This window comes from Scyliorhinus canicula, chromosome 4, assembly GCF_902713615.1.
Source record: "Scyliorhinus canicula chromosome 4, sScyCan1.1, whole genome shotgun sequence".
In the NCBI taxonomy this organism is placed as follows: domain Eukaryota; kingdom Metazoa; phylum Chordata; class Chondrichthyes; order Carcharhiniformes; family Scyliorhinidae; genus Scyliorhinus; species Scyliorhinus canicula.
In genome coordinates this window covers 105103058-105117986 of record NC_052149.1, presented here as the reverse complement: position 1 = coordinate 105117986, position 14929 = coordinate 105103058, and the positions used below count along the sequence as shown (strand labels likewise).

Here is a 14929-nt window from a genome sequence, read left to right as displayed (position 1 = left end):
ATTTGACATGAATCCGAGCAGTTAGAAATAAGTTCTTAGAGAATAAGAAACCACAGCACACACATTGACATAAATTGCTGCTGTCCTGAAAAACAAACAAAAAAGATGCGTGGGCGGAGTGGAAAAATTCAGATGGAACTGCGTTTATCTTGGGTCGGATTCAACGGTGAAAGTCAGGTGCATTTCTTGGGCCCAATTCCACATTGTGTCCGAGTCAGGATGGTGGACAGCCCTCTGAGACTGGGTTGGGGGTGGGAGGGGTGTGCAACAGAAGGCTCCTCAGCACTGACAGATCGGCAGCCACAATGTCTGAGGTCGGCTCTGCTGATGTAGGTAAGTGAGAGATGAAGGTGCCCTCTGAAGAGATTTTCTAAATATTTATCGTTAAAAAGGTGCCAGATGCCAGACCGTCATAATGGAAGGGCAGCCAGGGGATAACCAATGGCCCTACCTGTGACACTATAGCTATGATAAGTGCAGATGGGAGTGGGGGTTCCCTTGCTGGTTGAAGTGCTGCCATCCTCTCTTTTCCAGTTTGTCATTAAGAAGCCATGTTCTGGCCTCAATTTCAATGTCTGTAGAGAGTGGATCATCTAATAAGCCCTTTAACTAACCTGGCACGTGAATGGTCAATTGGTACCCCAACCCCATGCCCACCAGGTCCTCTTCAGAAGGTTATGGCCCCAGAGGCGGGAACAAGGTGGAAGACTGGCACACTGCCCATTGGCAGGTGATGGCAGACCTCTCTGTCTCCGTCTCCAGTCTTGTCCCTGTGGCCGTTTGAATAGCCTATCATTCCAGAATGAAGTACATTCTGGAAGATGCCCCAAGACACTGAATGGTGAAGATTAAGCATTGGTGGATGTCAACCAAGAAGGAAAGAGGGAAAGGAGGGAGAGGGACATTTCTGTCCACACTTTGAGGAAGTTTTATTTTTGTTTTGAAAGTAGGAAATGAAGTGACAAGGCCAAGAGAACTGGCCAAGTTGTTTGAATGGGATGAACATCATTTGATGAATACTAAAAAAGGTGGAATTGCATATAAGGCCAGTGATAGAAGGATGGAGTGTCCATGTCGGCTCACAAAGCAGGAGATTGAAGAGAGGACAGCAACAACAATAACAATTTCTATTTATCATTATCATCGGGCCCTTGAAACATAATGATTTGTGTGTCAAGTCCCTCAGCAGGTTAGGTCTGGAGCCATACGCCTTTGGGTAGAGAGGACAATATTGTCCCTGAAGGGGCGGGTGCTCTCAAGCTAGGGTGCTGCTCTCAATCTCACTTTCTGATTTCATTATTTTGCTACAGCAACTCAGCACTCAGTTTTTGACTGTTACAGTTTGTTGGGTGAGCACCGTCACATGGCACAGTTAGCGCCATGTTCCTCCCACGCGACGGTGTCAATTTCTCCCCTTTTCAGTGAAGACTTCTGAGTGTCCTTAAAACATTTTCTTTGAGCGTCTTGAGAAAATCTGTCACGGCGCTGAGGTCCCAGGTTCAATCTAGCTCTGGATCACTGTCCGTGTGGAGTTTGCACATTCTCCGTGTGTTTGCGTGGGTTTCGCCCCCACAACCCAAAGATGTGCAGGATAACTGGATTGGCCATGCTGAATTGTCCCTTAATTGGAAAAAAATAATTGGGTATTCTAAATTGTAAAAAAAAATAAAAGAAGATCTGTTTAGGAAGCCGATTATTTGGCCTGTGGAAGCACTGTTTCGACCAGCGGAACTAATTTTGCATTATCACCATTGCAATGCTGAAGGAATTGGCTTCAGTGAGGATGCTGGAGTTTGTTCACCTGTCTTCCCACTTCAATTTGAGTATCGTGCAGGGGGAGACACCGCTGGTGGAAATTTGCCAGCCCCTGGAGGTGCCTTTGACAAGTGACCCAAGTCTCACTGCCGTATAGAAGGGTAATGATAATAACGGCATTGGAGCCGAACGTCTTTCTGCGCTGGACCTCTTCTTTGATGGTGATCATTTGAGAAAGGTAGCTTCCAAGATAGAAGAAGTGTTCAATTAATTCTATTCAATCTCAATGGTGGAGATGGAGGTGCTTGTCCAGAGGGTATCTGGGGAAGGATTTTGGCTGCTGATAGGTGAGAGTTAAGGAAATTGAGCATGAACTGAATTTAACTTGTAGAGTGGCCCGCAACTGGGCTGTGTCGGATATTGCATGTCATCATTTTGATGGAAGGTCAATGTGGTCATGGCTCTCAGCCTGGTGAAGTTGAAAAGCTTTCTGTCGAATCAAAACTCAGTTATGAGCCCGTGTGGAAGTCGTTCATGAATGAGTTCCATGAGCGGGTTATGTAGATAGTGAAGAGAGTTGACACAGTCACACAGCCTTGCTTGATGCTTATCCAGATATCAGTCTCCAACCATTGCAAAGGATTTGTGGTTGATGGAGCCAAAGACCTTTGACAGATCCATGGAGAGCTTTTTACATTGTCCAGACACCTTTCTTGGCATTTTCGAGTGACAAAGAACACCTCTGTGGTTCCCCGGAATAGGTGGGAACCACAATAGGTCTTCACAAGTATGCCGTCATTGACAGGCATGAGGCGGTTTAGGAGGTTTTGCGTGAGAATCTTCCCCACAGTGGACAGAAGGGATGTGGCTCTATAGATCCCATAAATTGATCAATCATCCTTTTTTTTAAATCAATTTAGAGTACCCAATTATTCTTTTCCACTTAAGGGGCAATTTAGTGTGGCCAATCCACCTAACCTGTACATCTTTGGGTTGTGGGAGTGAGACCCAGGCAGACACGGGGAGAATGTGCAAACTCCACACGGACAGTGACCTGGGGCCGAGATCGAACCTGGCACCTTAGCTGCAGTGCTAACTACTGCGCCACCGTGCCGCCCTTTGATCACCCTTCTTGAAAAGTGAAATAATGGTGGCATTGTGGAAATCAAGAGGTAGTATCTCTTCTTCACAGATATTTGAAAAAAAAAAGGCCTGAGAGTTTGAGCTAGAGTTCAGGATGAGCAGCTTCAGGTTTCTGCAGGAATGTTGTCCAGATCCCATACCCTGTCATTCTTCATCAGCTGGATAGCCTTGTGTAGCTCAGTAAGTGTTGGTGGGATATAAAAATGTGTCTGCTGTTGAGGGACTATTTTGATTGTTTTGCCCAATACCGATTGAGAATGTTCCCATAGTGCTCCTTCCAATAGTCACAGATGCCTGCATTGACTTGAAAGAGAGACAGGATTTTTGGTTTTGATCCATTCCTGGACTTGGTGTCCTGAAATAAGTTGCATTTGTCATGCAGGTCTGTGTAGTATTGTGTTGCACTGGCCTTCTTTATCCAACACTCATCCTTGATGACACTTCATTTTCTGAGCTTCAGATTTGAGTGGTAATTATTCTTCTCGTTTCTGCTGTGATAGAGGGTGATTTTGACAGTTAACGAAGACTTGTCATTTCCAATCGAGAATTTTGCATATTTTCATTGTCATTCTTGTCAAGCCTGTCTTGGTGTCTGCAGGATCAAAACCCAACGATTTGGATGCATCTTTCTTGAGTCGCAGACTTTACCTTGCTCCAAAGCTTTTCCACACTTGTGCCAATGTCTTATGAATTACATTGTTAAGGTTTAATGGCAATTGCATTGTTAGACAGGTGATGGGTATTTGTATACCTATAAATGGGGGTACTTCCATGATCAGTGGGCTGGTGTGTCATCGACCCCTTTAATCACATTTTAATTTGAAGTTTGTAAGTTTCCTTTGAGATTTGATCTTTTGTTTGTTGCAGTTGCCATTTAAGGGGCTGCCCTTTTAATTTGTCCCTGACTTTGTTCATTTAGTTTATTCGGTTCACCCAAAGTACAATAATGGGGATAGCTGGGACACTAGACAGGAGGGCAGGAGGGGTGTGCTGGGAGTAGTGTTGACTGTGAACTAAGTCAGTAAACTCTCCAGCAAAAATGTGGAGATGCACACGGATAACCTATGATTGTCCCTCTCTCCAGTAACACCATCTGGACCTGTAAAGACTTAATTACCTGCAAAGACTCGCATTCAAAGTATCATCTTGCATCATTGAATTTGTCTATATATGTGTTTCTGGAACCCACCTCTTCATTCACCTGATGCAGGAGCTGCGCTCTAGTGATTCTAGTGATTCAAAACAAACCTGTTGGACTTTAACCTGGTGTTGTAAGACGTCTTACCGTGTCCAGCAAATAAAGCAGCTGTGTCTTAGTTTTAACTCCACTAACTAGCACGGATACAGTTAACAACCGGCATCATTGGATCCTCTGAGAGCAAGAACAGAAGAAAGTTGAACCTAGGAATTGTGCTCTGGTTTGTATATCCTGGAGACAGTAGCTGTTAAATTTTCTCCTGGATTTATTTGAGGAACCTTGGTATTTGGATGCGCAGCATACATTCATGGTGGTGTGTGCAGCATACATTCATGGTGAGGTGTGTCCAACATCATTCGCACCTCGGACAGTGTGGCTGGTATATCCATTCTCCCGAACCCAGGAGGTGCCAATACTTGGCTCAGGGATGTTTTCAGGTTGTTTTGTATTTATCTTTCTGATGAAAGAGTGCGTTTGTTAATGGCAAACCATGTTCAGCATATTTAGTGAGGAGGAGGAGGGGACCATTGCCAATTGATTTCCCCACAGTGCCCTTCCAGATAGTGGAGCTGGGTCAAATTCTGGCATTAAAATCTCCCAGTAAAATGTGTTTGTCTTGTTTAGGTATAGCTGCCAGTATAGAATCCATATCTGCATAAAAAGAACCTTTTGATTTCACTAGTAGAATGGAGTGTGGGAGACACGGCTTTGATGATTATGGCTAATTGATTACCACTAAGCCGAAGTCGGAGGATATTGAGCTGTTCAGTAATGCCACTTGGAAGTTCTGTAATTATATCCATAATTCTGCTTTTGATGGTGAGCCCAACTCAGAAGTACAGAATCAAAGAAAAATACAGTGCAGAAGAAGCTCTTTGGCCCATCGAGTCTGCACCGCCGTATGAAAGGCAACTGATCTGCCAATCCTAATACCATTTTCCAGCACTTGACCTCGAATGTTCGAATGTTAAGACGTGCCAAGTGCTCATCCAAGTACTTTTTAAAAGAAGATGCTAGGCAACCTGCCTCTACCACCCTCCCAGGTAGTGCATTCCAGACCGTCCCCAACCTCTGGATGAAAAGGTTTTTCCTCAAATCCCCCCTGAACCTCCCTCCTTACTGTCACAGCTATGTGCACATTGCTCACGGTGTTTGAAGTCAGATTAATCATAGAAGTTACAGTACAGAAGGCGGCCATTCAGCCCATCGGGTCTGCATCGGCCCTTGGAAAGAGCACCCTACCCAAGCCTACACTTCCACCCTATCCCCATAACCCAACATAACCTTTTTGGACACGAAGGGCAATTTAGCCTGGCCAATCCACCTAACCTGCACATCTTTGGACTGTGGGAGGAAACCAGAGCACCCGGAGGAAACCCGCGCACACATGGGGAGGACGTGCAGACTCCGCATAGACAGTGACCCAGCGGGGAATCGAACCTGGGACCCTGGAGCTGTGAAGTAACTGTGCTAACCACTGTGTTACCGTGCTGCCCCTTAAAGCTCAAGTCGCACCTCTTTCAAGTCCTGCTAAATTCTTTTTAAAGGACTGCACTCTTAAAATACATTTTGCAATGCGCCGTTTAATGATTTGAAGAGATGGCAGTAGAAATAAAGTACAGCTGCCTCTGGTAGCCATGCAACCCCCTACTTTTACATCAGACATAGTCGCATTACCATGAATAAAACTGTGCTTTTTTACAGTAATCTCACTACCTTTGTGATGCTCCTTGTTTCACAGTTTCACACATACCCCACCCACACTGTCAGAAGAATTAACGGTGCCGTTTGAAATGTTGTTGGTTTTTCGAGTTGTGGACAGTGAGATTTCAGTTGTATTGAGCAGAACTAGATGGTTCTCAGCTCCAGCCGCTTTCAGTAATGTAACAGTAAAAGTGTTGGGGGGGGGGGTTGCAACTTGGACAGGAACAGAAACACATGATGCCCATTCATTCATGTTACAGTGGACCTCAATCAGCACAGATGGGTAATAGCTAAAGAAGACCTCCCTTGCTTCACTACAGCTCTTCGCAATCTTCACCCCTCCCAGCACCCCACCCATCCCATCCCATTACATCTTGGAATCATCAAAGGCCATGAAACAGTCCCCAGTTAAAAAAAAAAGTGAGGGGTTTCATTTCTAGCTTAATACAACTTCAGGGGACCGCTAACCATTGCTGCTTTCAGTTCCCTCCACTGCCTAGAGGAACACTGTCATAAACCCCAGCGGAACCAAAAAAGGGGAATTTACTGCATGTTGAAACAGTGCTGCAAACCAGACAATGAGTCTAATTGAGCTGCACACTATTGTACACCGCGTATCATCTCACTGGTTGTTGTCACTATTGAGACAAGCCAAGGCTGATAAGCATCACTGCTGCAACCATTTTCATAACCTAATATATATTATTTCCTTTTAATTGGCAACAGACAACAGTGCTTTCATACCTAGTATCAATGGGCTTGCTTGATCTGACGAGAAGTGTAATCAGGCTGTCTGGTGAAGTACATTACCTTTATGATCATAAAATCATCAACTCTTCTTCAATAACAGTCAGCAATAGTGTCTTGAAAATGTGACAATATCCCAATCTGCTTCAGGGAAACAAAATCAAAACGATGGTTACCAAACTAAGCAGCCTCCCACATTCCACCTTCATAAAGTGGAGATCATCCCGGGCTCTGTTTCCCATGTCTTAACTCACAGCACACCCTGTTCACCTCTCACCCTGGTGTACATTGACCTGCAATGATTCGCAGTGAAGTAATGTCTTGATTTTCAAATTCTAATTTTTGCTTCCAAATCTCTCCATGGCCATGCCCCTCCTCATTCCTGTGTTCTCCCCCAACACCAAGTGTAAAGGGGAATGAATGAAACAATCTCTCTTTGCTCAAGCATGTGGTTTCACTGCAGTTATTTCTCTTTCAATGTTTACAAACTAATTTCACAGATTCACAACGAATTGGGAGAAATAGGATGGGATTCTCCATTTCAGAGACTAAGGGTGGGGTTATCAGTTTGCCGACGCCGAAATCGTGAAACTCAATTGAGCGCAGAATAGCTTCTGACTCCAAAATCGCGGTAGGCACTGGTTTGATGCCAAATCGGGATGCTTTGGCACACCAAAAAAGGGGTAATGCGTGGCTCATCGGGCGGGGTGAAAGTATAATTAGCGGGCCTGACACACTATTCTCCGGGGGCCCGACGGGCCGTGTTCCCGACGGTGTGGTTCACTTGTGCTCTCAAAAGTCGTGCACCTGGCATTGTGGCTGCTGAGCGAGAGAGAGGCGGTAGAAAATGGCGTGGGGTGACTGCGGGCTGCCGGCCCAGACACTTTGGGGTTGGGATGTACTGACCTCTTCATTTTGAGGTTGGGGTGCACTGACAACTTCACCTTGAGGTTGTTTTATGGGCCAGGGTTCACCTGACCTACAACTGTTTATCGATTTTGATTATAATGAACATAAGGGCCTGCCTTTCAGGTGTTATTCAACAGAGGCCTTGAGCATTTTAAATCAAAAACAAGCTTTATTCTACAAATTTAGTTAACAGATTTATAAACACACACAGTAAGCATTTTTATCAACTAGCAACGTAAATCCCCATATAGCTACAGTAATTTATGTATCACCCGTAATAAATTCCCCCCTTTATCTTTCATTTCATTTCATTTCATTAACTGTTCCAATTTAATAACAAGATCCTATAAACCAGAAACCCCTTTTCAAAGGTGTGGCCTAGCACGCAGCACTCTTACTATGTTTAAGACTTGCTATGGATGCACTTGTTTCCTTTCCAAAACAGCAGGTTTGAATCCCTTCCAGAAAACAGTTATCACTTTTAAGTTATCAAGTAATCTGGAAACAGCTTTTAAACTGCAGATAGAGGGACACTTCTTTCCAGCCGTGCAATACAAAACTAGGTCAAACTCAAAGTGAAAGTAAAACTCAGAGCCACAGCCCAGCTCCACCCACACAATTACACCACTGAAGCCATGTGATCAGACAAAAACATTTCTTAAAGGAACACTCCCATGACAGTTGGGATCCACTGACCTCTTCACTCGAAGGTTGGGGTGCATTGACCTCTTCACTTTGAAGTTGGAATGCACTGACTTCTTCACTCTCAGGTTGGGATGTTCTGGCCTCTTCACTTGAGGTAGCGATGCAATGACCTCTTTACTTTGAGATTGGGATATTCTGACCTCTTCACTTTGAGGTTGGGGTGCACTGACCTCTTCACTTTGAGATTGGGATGTTCTGACCTCTTCGCTTTGAGGTTGGGGTGCATTGGCCTCTTCACTTTGAAGTTGGAATGCACTGACTTCTTCACTCTCAGGTTGGGATGTCACTTGAGGTAGCGATGCAATGACCTCTTTACTTTGAGATTGGGATATTCTGACCTCTTCACTTTTAGGTTGAGGTGCATTGGCCTCTTCACTTTGAGGTTGGGGTGCACTGACCTCTTCACTTTGGGGTTAGGATGTTCTGACCTCTTCACTTTGAGGTTGGGATGCACTGACCTCTTCACTTTGAGTTTAGGATGCACTGACATCTTCTCTTTGAGGTTGGCATGCACTTACTCATCACTTTGAGGTTGGGATGTTCTGACCTCTTTATTTTGAGGTTGGAATGTTGTGACCTCTTCACTTCGAAATTGGGATGCACTGACCTCTTCGCTTTGTGGTTGCGATGCACTGACCTCTTCGCTTTGAGGTTGGGATGTTTTGGCCTCTTCGCTTTGAGGTTGCGATGCACTGACCTCTTAGCTTTGAGGTTGCGATGCACTGACCTCTTCACTTTGAGGTTGGGGAGCCCTGACCTCTTCACTTTGAGGTTGGGATGTTCTGACCTCTTCGCTTTGAGGTTGCGATGCACTGACCTCTTAGCTTTGAGGTTGCGATGCACTGACCTCTTCACTTTGAGGTTGGGGTGCCCTGACCTCTTCACTCTCAGATTGGGATGTTCTGACCTCTTCACTTTGAGGTTGGGATTCACTGACCTCTTCACTTTGCGGTTGGGACGCACTGACCTCTTCACTTTGAGTTTAGGATGCACTGACTTCTTCTCTTTGAGGTTGGCATGCACTTACTCATCACTTTGAGGTTGGGATGTTCTGACCTCTTCACTTCGAAATTGGGATGCACTGACCTCTTCACTTTGAGGTTGCGATGCACTGACCTCTCCGCTTTGAGGTTGGGATGTCCTGGCCTCTTCGCTTTGAGGTTGGGGTGCAATGGCCTCTTCACTTTGAGGTTGGGGTGCCCTGACCTCTTCACTCTCAGATTGGGATGATCTGACCTCTTCACTTTGAGGTTGGGATTCACTAACCTCTTCACTTTGAGGTTGCGATGCGCTCACCTCTTCACTTTGAGGTAGAATGCACTTACCACTTCACTTTGAGGTTAGGATGTTCTGACCTCTTCGCTTTGAGGTTTCAATGCACTGACCTTTTCGCTTTGAGGTTGGGATGTTCTGAGCTCTTCGCTTTGAGGTTTCAATGCACTGACCTTTTCGCTTTGAGGTTGGGATGTTCTGAGCTCTTCGCTTTGAGGTTGGGATGTTCTGAGCTCTTCGCTTTGAGGTTTGGATGTTCTGAGCTCTTCGCTTTGAGGTTGGGATGTTCTGACCTCTTCACTTTGAGATTGGGATGTTTTGGCCTCTTCGCTTTGAGGTTGTGATGCTCTGACCTCTTCGCTTTGAGGTTGGGGAGCCCTGACCTCTTCACTTTGAGGTTGGGGTGCCCTGACCTCTTCGCTTTGAGATTGTGATGCACTGACCTCTTCACTTTAAGGTTGGGGTGCCCTGACCTCTTCACTTTGAGGTTGAGGTGCCCTGACCTCTTCGCTTTGAGATTGTGATGCACTGACCTCTTCACTTTAAGGTTGGGGTGCCCTGACCTCTTCACTCTCAGATTGGGATTTTCTGACCTCTTCACTTTGAGGTTGGGATTCACTGACCTCTTCACTTTGGGGTTGGGGAGCCCTGACCTCTTCACTTTGCGGTTGGGACGCACTGACCTTTTCGCTTTGAGGTTGTGATGCACTGACCTCTTCACTTTAAGGTTGGGGTGCCCTGACCTCTTCACTCTCAGATTGGGATGTTCTGACCTCTTCACTTTGAGGTTGGGATTCACTGACCTCTTCACTTTGCGGTTGGGACGCACTGACCTCTTCACTTTGAGTTTAGGATGCACTGACTTCTTCTCTTTGAGGTTGGCATGCACTTACTCATCACTTTGAGGTTGGGATGTTCTGACCTCTTCACTTCGAAATTGGGATGCACTGACCTCTTCACTTTGAGGTTGCGATGCACTGACCTCTCCACTTTGAGGTTGGGATGTCCTGGCCTCTTCGCTTTGAGGTTGGGGTGCAATGGCCTCTTCACTTTGAGGTTGGGGTGCAATGGCCTCTTCACTTTGAGTTTGGGATGCCCTGGCCTCTTCGCTTTGAGGTTGGGGTGCTCTGACCTCTTCGCTTTGAGGTTGGGGTGCAATGACCTCTTCACTTTGAGGTTGGGGTGCCCTGACCTCTTCACTCTCAGATTGGGATGTTCTGACCTCTTCACTTTGAGGTTGGGATTCATTAACCTCTTCACTTTGAGGTTGCGATGCGCTCACCTCTTCACTTTGAGGTAGAATGCACTTACCACTTCACTTTGAGGTTAGGATGTTCTGACCTCTTCGCTTTCAGGTTGGGATTCACTGACCTCTTCACTTTGAGGTTGGGATGCGCTCACCTCTTCACTTTGAGGTAGAATGCACTTACATCTTCACTTTGAGGTTAGGATGTTCTGACCTCTTCGCTTAGAGGTTTCGATGCACTGACCTCTTCGCTTTGAGGTTGGGATGTTCTGACCTCTTCACTTTGAGGTTGGGGTGCCCTGACCTCTTAGCTTTGAGGTTGGGATTCACTGACCTCTTCACTTTGAGGTTGCGATGCACTGACCTCTTTGCTTTGAGGTTGGGGTGCAATGATCTCTTTGCTTTGAGGTTGGGGTGCGATGACCTCTTCACTTTGAGGTTGGGGTGCCCTGACCTCTTCACTCTCAGATTGGGATGTTCTGACCTCTTCACTTTGAGGTTGGGATTCACTGACCTCTTCACTTTGAGGTTGGGGTGCCCTGACCTCTTCACTCTCAGATTGGGATGTTCTGACCTCTTCACTTTGAGGTTGGGATTCACTGACCTCTTCACTTTGAGGTTGCGATGCGCTCATCTCTTCATTTTGAGGTAGAATGCATTTACATCTTCACTTTGAGGTTAGGATGTTCTGACCTCTTCGCTTTGAGGTTTCGATGCACTGACATTTCACTTTGAGGTTGCAATGCGCTCACCTCTTCACTTTGAGGTAGAGTGCACTTACCTTTTCGCTTTGAGGTTGGGATGTTCTGAGCTCTTCGCTTTGAGGTTGGGATTGTCTGAGCTCTTCGCTTTGAGGTTGGGATGTTCTGAGCTCTTCGCTTTTGGTTGGGATGTTCTGACCTCTTCACTTTGAGATTGGGATGTTTTGGCCTCTTCGCTTTGAGGTTGTGATGCTCTGACCTCTTCGCTTTGAGGTTGGGGAGCCCTGACCTCTTCACTTTGAGGTTGGGGTGTCCTAACCTCTTCACTCTCAGATTGGGATGTTCTGACCTCTTCACTTTGAGGTTGGAATTCAATGACCTCTTCACTTTGAGGTTGCGATGCGCTCACCTCTTCACTTTGTGGTAGAATGCACTTACGTCTTCACTTTGAGGTTAGCATGCACCGACTTCTTCTCTTTGAGGTTGGGATATTCTGACCTCTTCACTTTGAGGTTGGGGTGCACTGACCTCTTCATTTTGAGGTTAGGATGTTCTGACCTCTTCGCTTTGAGGTTGGGGTGCATTGGCCTCTTCACTTTGAGGTTGGGACACACTGACCTCTTCACTTTGAGTTTAGGATGCACTGACTTCTTCTCTTTGAGGTTGGCATGCACTTACTCATCACTTTGAGGTTGGGATGTTCTGACCTCTTTATTTTGAGGTAGGAATGTTGTGACCTCTTCACTTCGAAATTGGGATGCACTGACCTCTTCACTTTGAGGTTGCGATGCACTGACCTCTCCGCTTTGAGGTTGGGGTGCACTGACCTCTACGCTTTGAGGTTGCGATGCACTGACCTCTTCACTTTGAGGTTGGGATGTTTTGGCCTCTTCGCTTTGAGGTTGGGGTGCAATGACCTCTTCACTTTGAGGTTAGGATGCCCTGACCTCTTCACTTTGAGGTTGGGGTGCAATGACCTCTTTGCTTTGAGGTTGGGGTGCACTGATCTCTTCACTTTGAGGGTGGGGTGCCCTGACCTCTTCACTCTCAGATTGGGATGTTCTGACCTCTTCACTTTGAGGTTGGGATTCACTGACCTCTTCTCTTTGAGGTTGCGATGCGCTCACCTCTTCACTTTGAGGTAGAATGAACTTACATCTTCACTTTGAGGTTAGGATGTTCTGACCTCTTCGCTTTGAGGTTTCGATGCACTGACCTTTTCACTTTGAGGTTGGGATGCCATCACCTCTTCACTTTGAGGTAGAGTGCACTTACCTCTTCACTTTGAGGTTAGGATATTCTGACCTCTTCACTTTGAGGTTGTCGTGCACTGATCTCTTTACTTTGAGTTTGGAGTTTGCTGTCCTCTTCACTTTGAGGTTGGGGTGCACCGACCTCTTCACTTTGAGGTTTGGGGCACACTGACCTCTTCACTTTGAGGTTGGGGTGCAGTGACCTCTTCACTTTGAGGTTTGGGGCACACTGACCTCTTCACTTTGAGGTTGGGGTGCAGTGACCTCTTTACTTTGAGGTTGGGGTGCACTGACCTCTTCACTTCACAGGCATATTAGCCTGTTATGTGGCACCTTATATGATGCCTTTTGAAAAAACATGTATACCATGTCTACTGACTCCAGTGGCGTGCAGAGGTCTGGTGATGCCCGGGGCAAATCTTGATTGTATGCCCCAAAGACTCAAGTATAAGGCCTAATATACTGAGAAATATTATGAGAAAGGAAAACATTTTGAATATATAAACACAGATGAAACATGAAATAAACGCTTTATTCGATTTTAATATAAATCAATCAAATTTATTAAGTTATTTTCCCCAAATGATACCTCCTGTCACAAAACACCTGAACTACTTCACTTTTTACATCAGCTGTGAGAAATTCTTTTTCAATGCTTATTAAAGCCAGGTTGGTCAGTCGCTCCTGTGACATAGAAGACCTCAGACATGTTTTTATTAATTTCAGTTTTGAAAATGACCTTTCACAGCTTGCGACTGAAAATGCGATTGTAAGCAGTAATCTGTATGAAACACACAGCGTCGGAAAGACATCCCTCCCATACTGCAGTAAAGACTCCAGAGCATCTTTAGGATCGGGGGAACTCTATTCCCTCCAGCTCGAAGGAGCATCACAAAATCAATAATTTTGTCATATAACTGAATTGCAACCACATCATTGTCATAATAATTTGCAAAGTCTGAACATTCCTTTTTTAATTTCTCTCTTTCTTGTTCATCTTCAATCACTACTGAATTCAAGTTCAGAAGAAAAGAAAATCGGTCACTGAGTCTTTGAAGACAGACACTGCGGTCTTCAATTTCAGTTTTTAATCTGTTCACAATCTCTACCATTACTCTATTCATTTCTTCTTGTGCCGTCAGTCCACTATCTCTTGCTGACTCTCCAGGCATTATTCTTCTTCTCCTTGTTCGTGCAATTGGTATTCCCCAATTTTCACAATATTCATTGGCTAAATCTATTGCATTGTGGATAATTTCGTCATTCTTCAAATTCAAGATATGAATAAGTCCTCTCAGATCACAAGAAGCTTCATGGAACCCCATTTTCGGATCCTGCAAACGTTTTGAGACTTTCTCCACTGATGATAAAACTGAGTACCAAAAATTTAATAAAGCTATAAACGGGAACTGTTGAATAGAGTTCAGTAGCGATCCTGCATCAGATTTAGTTTCCCTTGAAAATTCTCCTTCCAGCAAGTGTTGAAGGCTTGCAATAACGTTGTCACACTCTTCGTGGATTACTTGCACAGCATCATGGCTGGAACTCCATCTTGTGTCACACTGTCTTTTCACAGTCCAAGTGACAAATGATTTTAACACTTCCCAACGAGAAGTAGATGAAGAAAAAAAAGTAAAGAGTTTTTCTAGAATGCCAAAAAATGTAACAACAGGTTGCACCTCACTTGCATGGACACAGGCCAAATTGAGGCTGTGGTTCTTGCAGTTCACAAACACAGCTTTTGGGTTAACTTCAAGAATTTTTTGTTGAACACCTCCTCTCACTCCAGCCATAACTGCTGCATTATCATATGCTTGACCACGACAGTCATTCATGGAAATTTTGTCTTCCAATTTTTCCTGAATTTTATTTACCAGGCTGACTGCATCTTTATTGTTGACTTGAAAAAATCCCAGAAATGTCTCCTTTATTTCTACTTTTCTGTTTTCATCAATATGAACGTAACGCAGAATTTCAGAAATCTGATCTGCATGGGCAATATCTGGAGTTGAATCCAGCATTATGCTAAAATATTTTGCGTCCTTAATTTCGGAAATTATATTTTTCTTGACAGTTTCATCAAGAAGATTGATTATTTCGTTTTGAATTCTGTTGGACAAGTAGGTGACACTTTTTGGTTTCTCTTTCCCTCTCTGCAAGTGTTTTGCTAAGATGTCATCATATTTGGCCAAAAGTCTGATTGTTGCTAGAAAGTTTCCTGTATTTTCACTGACTGTCTCCCCTGGCTCTGATAACCCAGATATTCCTTCTCCTCGATGTCCACGATAGGCCAGAT

The 14929-nt window shown here is 45.0% G+C and overlaps 1 protein-coding gene across 1 annotated transcript; it reads right to left on the bottom strand.

Moving 5' to 3' along the window:
• Positions 1 to 8623: 8623 nt before the first annotated feature.
• Positions 8624 to 10681, bottom strand: LOC119964229 (adhesive plaque matrix protein-like). Its single transcript, XM_038793513.1, has 4 exons — positions 10327 to 10681; positions 9607 to 10243; positions 9256 to 9464; positions 8624 to 9165 (listed from the first exon to the last, which is right to left on the bottom strand). The coding sequence occupies exons 1-4, from the start codon at positions 10679 to 10681 to the stop codon at positions 8624 to 8626; spliced, it is 1743 nt and encodes a 580-aa protein (XP_038649441.1).
• Between the last annotated feature and the right edge of the window lie 4248 nt (positions 10682 to 14929).

Coding starts and splice junctions, on each gene's coding strand:
- LOC119964229 (XM_038793513.1), bottom strand. CDS start 10,681: ATGAATCCCAACCTCAAAGTGAAGAGGTCAGAACATCCCAATCTGAGA. Junction 10,244..10,326: donor TCCCAACCTCAAAGTGATGA/GTAAGTGCATGC, acceptor CCAACCGCAAAG/TGAAGAGGTCAGTGAATCCC. Junction 9,166..9,255: donor CAGTGCATCGCAACCTCAAA/GTGAAGAGGTCA, acceptor CCAACCTCAAAG/AGAAGAAGTCAGTGCATCCT.